Here is a 4,989-nt window from a genome sequence, read left to right as displayed (position 1 = left end):
TTTCTCACTCTGTTTTTTTTTTTTTTCCCCTAATATTTTTTAAATGCAGTCAAACAATAGAATTTGATGTTTTTACCCTACCCATTTTTCACGTCAATTTGTCCATGGATTTCAAATTCCACGGAAAATGACTTTTCATGTAATCAAACACACCTTAAGTGAAATTCTATTGTAGGCCCTCCTTCCAATGGAGATGTTTTGATTTAAGATCATCATGTAAGTATGAAGATTGAGATTAAGGAGCACATTTATGGAGATCCAGATGACTATCCAAATATTGAAAATAGAGTTGTGATTTTTTGACGCCCTTTAACGTGGCTTGGACTAGAACCATGGATTTTCCCTTAGGATACACAATTGTATCTCGATAAAATAATCTATGATTCTAGTATATGCCACGTTAGGGGGTGTCAAAAATCATTATTCTTGAAAGGAAAATGTTGAAATAACATTGAAATTGACATCATTTGGGACATTGTTGACAAGGATGTGTCTATAGAATCATAGATTCTTTTCATCGATATATAATTCAAAAGCGTCTATGATTCTGTGGACACCAATGTCCCAAATAATGTAAATTTCAATGTTATTGCAGCACGACTCTTCTTGAAAGTATTCTAGGAGAGAAGTAGGAAACTCAAATCAAAAGAGTTCTCTAATTGTACTTGTGGAGACCTTTTGGTACTTTGGCACCTTCAAATAGATGAGATGGACCATTGTACTAGATGGGTCACCCAAGCCTATCTTGAGTCTATTTTTTTAGTTGGGACACTATCTTAAATATTATTAAGGGTCTTTGGATGCTTCTTAGAATTTACAATTTTGTAGAATTTGATGATCAAAGATACACACTTGAAGACATCTCAACCCTTTAGGGGACTAAGTCAAAAAGAGTTATATTGCCTCACCAACTTTTGCTCAGGCCACTCCAAGATGTGTGTTAATTCTCGGTTGATTTACATATGAATTGGTGTGGCATTAGCAAAGTTGATGTGGCAATATAATCTCTTCCTTAAAAAAAAAGAAAAGAAAAAGAAAATTCTTGATATTAAGAAAGAGAGATGGGAGGGCCAACATTTAGACATGATTTGAGTTATTTCCCGCTCAGTATCATGGTTTTCAAAATCAGTATCTAATCTCGTACCCGCCAAGACTGTCTCGGACGAGTTATGAACGATTCAACATTGAATATCTTTCTCGATAGACGAAGAGTCACCCAATCCTGAGTCAACTCGGTCTCCATCAATTTTAAGAAACATGCTCCACGTGGCAAATCTTTATTGGTCAGACAAACAAATAATAAGCAAACTGGGAAAGGAGCAGATTTTTTGACCTAATTGCATTGGCCCTTTACTTTAAAACTTGAAGTAATTGAATTTTGTACCGAAAATACCGTCAAAACAATATTTTTTTTACCAAAATACCCCAAGATGCTGATTCCCAAAGTGTAGTTATTGCAGTTTCAAGTGTGCCCTTACGGCACACATTAACAAGACCTATTTGAAAATAATGGAATTAAAAAAAAAAAACCCTAATATTCCCTTACCACGTCAGCGATCCGTGTGATCCCTTTTATCTTCAATAAAATTTCACCGTTGATAACCCAATGATAGATTCCCAACCGTCGATTCAATCCACTCTTTTTTTTTTATTCCCTTGCGATCCCAAATACTCCTTTTAAATCCCTCCAAACATTTCCTCATTTTCTCTCAAATCACTCTCTCTTTTTTTCTCACTGTGTGTGTTCTTCCTTCCTTCACTCTCATGGCGACTGAAGAGGTTAATAAACCTCAATCTCTCCCCCAATACTCAGAGGTAAATAAATAAAGAAGTGGGTTTCTGAAAAAAAAAATCAAAAGATTCACAAAATTTCCCCCAAAATTAAACAAATCTATTTCATTTCATTAGGGTTTTTTGTCTAATATTTCATTTAATTTCTTTATTCCAGATGATAGTTGCAGCAATCACATCTCTAAACGAAGAGAACGGATCGAGCAAATCTTCAATCTCAAAGCATATCGAATCCACATGTGGAGAAGTTTCTTCAACCCACCAAACCCTTCTATCAGACCATCTGAATCAGATGAAAGAAAGTGGAGAACTCGTGATGGTGAAGAACAATTACATGCTTCCAAACCCTAGTGTTCCTCTGAAACGTGGCCGTGGTCGTCCACCTAAACAAAAGGTTCCATTAGAATCTGATGCCATTGTAGGTCCACCCAAAACAAAGGTTACAGAAGCAGTAGCGGTAGGTTCGGATGGCGAGGTGCGTCGTGGGCGTGGGCGTCCACCAAAGAAGGCTCGAGCTGAACCAGTTGTGAAGAGTACAGGGCCACCAAGACCCCGTGGAAGACCACCAAAGGTGAAGCCTGCAGTAGGTTTAGATTGAGAGAGAGTAGAAGAGTTGATTAATGGTGGAAGTTTCTCACTTTTTTTTAAAAAAAATTCTCTAATTGTTTTTTGCTTTTTTGAACTGTGTTTTGTTGTTGTAGACTTGTAGTTGGATGAGGATTGTGTGGTGTGTACATTATATGCAACAAGCTAATTAAGTTTCTTTGAGGATGATCTTTTTTTTTTTCTCTCTAATTTTACTTTGGTGATTTTGATCTTACACCTTCAAGTTTTGGTGAATCTCCGGTTTATTACTAAAAACTAAAAAGTTTGAGAAATTCTACTCCCACACCAACCTTTACTCAAAGTTATAACACTATTCTTTTGAAATTAAGTTGTTTGGAATTTTCCAAAAACAAGTACAAGTCTTCATTTTAATTCCTAAAACATGCATGTATAGTTAATTTGCACTTTTAAAATCAATGAATTTGCTTATATTAAAAGTGACAAACTCATGAATTTGTTGGTTATTGAGGCCGGAATTTTATCATATTCAGTCCACGAAAGGGAGGTTCATCATTGCAGTCTTAAAAGAATTGGTGTGTTATAAGTAAATGTTGGTGTGTTAATAGAAGCTCTTGAAAGGTTAAATTTCAAATCTCATTTCAAAATTTTGGGGTACCCTCCCTCCGCCTTACATGACACGTCGACCTTCAGTGTATGGAGTGAAATTTTTTATTTTTTTAAATAATAAACAATATAAATTCCTATAGAAAAAAAATACAAGGATTTTTATTCCAAAATTGGCTTTTAATGCTTCCCATAAATAAATATGATTTTACCTTCATCTTCAACCTTTAAGCTTCTATTCACTTCAAACTCTCAAAGAACAGCTGCTACCTTCTAACAAAAAACCCCTCAAAGAACAAAATAATATATTTGGATTTGCAAAGATTGATGGAATTTTTCATGGAAAGATTACTTTTTTACAATTACAAGAGGTCAAGATGAGGTTGAGGTTGAATAAGATTAAAAGTAATTTAATTTATCTTGTAGCTTTTAGTTTTTAGAGTTTGAAAACAATAGATTTTTGAGAAAGGAAAAGAAAAAGGTTTTTAGTTAGATGTTGAAGATGAGGGTATTTAATGCATTTGAAAACATACTGTGTCATTTTGGATGGGGATGATGGGCTTTTCCAAGTGCTTTTGACTACGATGGGGAATTAAAAGTATTTGTGTGTTTGGATCACCAATCTCGTTTGTGAGGAGTTATTTTGGTATTTTGGGAGAATTATGATATCTCAAATACTCACCATATTTGAGACACCCCCAATGATTTTAAGATTCAACCATTGACTCAGCCAAGTCATCCCAATCTGAGAGGCTTGGGGTGAGCAATATGAATCATTCATCACGATAACTTGTCTTTCTTTCACATGGAACTTTCAAGCTGGATCAAGAACTAACATTGTAAAAATCAATCTTTGTATTTCATTTTCTTCTTCCAAGCCAAGTCCTTACTTAGAAAGCACCCATTGAGTTACATGTGGAATTTCATTGTCCAAGATGACTGGATGGATTATTGTGATTAGGCCCCCTCTTATAACAAAAATTTTAACTTATTTTAATGATCTGATGACTTGTATGAGCTTATTTAGTCTAGATGAGAGTAGATAATGAGTTTGAACACCACCATCCCTTTTTTATTATTCTTAATTTTATATAAGTATATATAGATAAAACATTTATCTTTTTGATTTCCTTTATATCTATAATTGGAAAGTAGACTTTTTAAAATTTTATATGATTTTAAATTTTTTGAACATTTAATAATTTGAAAATAAGGCATGTGTTCAGATTAGATCGGATTGGATTCAGTTCACCTATTCATTAATCCGATTGGATTGGGTACATGTTTAAAAAAAATTTGGATCGATATTGGAGTGGTACTGATTCGGTATTGAACCAATTTATTGCTAGCCCTAAATGCTAAGCTCTAGAATCTTTTTTTTTTTCTTTTTTTTCACATAGACACAACATTTAAATCATTAAAAATTAATTATATTATATCAAGCAACACCAAATTCAATTTGACTTGCATTATTTTTCTTTTAATAATAAATTCGGCCTAGATTTTCAAAATATTTGGCAAATCATCTCAGATATTGATGCATGATTCACAATGAATTTCTCACCCAATTGCTTCCAAGAAAGGGATAACTCACCCGAGGTCTTAAAACCATGGTAAGCATACAAAGAGATTCAAGTGGAAATGTGGAACCCTTCACACTTCCATTAAATTGTTTGGTCCAGAATCAGCCATGAAAGTTTTAGCAAAATTGGTTTGGTGCTCCATCCATTTAAAACATTATGAAGAGTGAGCAAGACTTAGTAAAAGCCAGTGTTACAACTTGCAACTCAAAAATGTGAAGTACCCATTTATATTATAAAAACAATCTTACAATAATGCTATGGTTTATGTATGTTCAAGTAAAGCCTATTACAACCCCAATTGGAAGAAATATTCAAATAAAGGTCCTAAAATAACATTTAGTTGATCTCAAATAACCAGGATGGAGACAGATAAAGAAACTATAAAACTAATTTCAATGATAGAAGACTTGGTTCTAGACAGAGAGGAATGGAGGAATATAATTCG

At 33.8% G+C, this 4,989-nt stretch overlaps 1 protein-coding gene across 1 annotated transcript; it reads left to right on the top strand.

The window, feature by feature from the left end:
- The first annotated feature begins 1,662 nt into the window (after positions 1-1,662).
- On the top strand, positions 1,663-2,565 carry LOC147406306 (HMG-Y-related protein A-like). The gene is made up of 2 exons (XM_086434261.1): positions 1,663-1,815; positions 1,949-2,565. The coding sequence occupies exons 1-2, from the start codon at positions 1,765-1,767 to the stop codon at positions 2,387-2,389; spliced, it is 492 nt and encodes a 163-aa protein (XP_086290387.1). The 5' UTR covers positions 1,663-1,764; the 3' UTR covers positions 2,390-2,565.
- Positions 2,566-4,989: the final 2,424 nt, after the last annotated feature.

This window comes from Akebia trifoliata, chromosome 3 (assembly GCF_017979445.1).
Source record: "Akebia trifoliata isolate Shusen 1 chromosome 3, ASM1797944v1, whole genome shotgun sequence".
NCBI lineage: Eukaryota > Viridiplantae > Streptophyta > Magnoliopsida > Ranunculales > Lardizabalaceae > Akebia > Akebia trifoliata.
Note: the sequence above shows the minus strand (reverse complement) of the source record. Positions and strands in the feature narration are given on the sequence as shown.

What these genes read in the sequence shown, in the direction of transcription:
- LOC147406306 (XM_086434261.1), top strand. Translation starts at nt 1,765, where the DNA reads ATGGCGACTGAAGAGGTTAATAAACCTCAATCTCTCCCCCAATACTCA. An exon ending in CTCTCCCCCAATACTCAGAG is followed by an intron (nt 1,816 to 1,948) that starts GTAAATAAATAA and finishes TCTTTATTCCAG; the next exon opens with ATGATAGTTGCAGCAATCAC.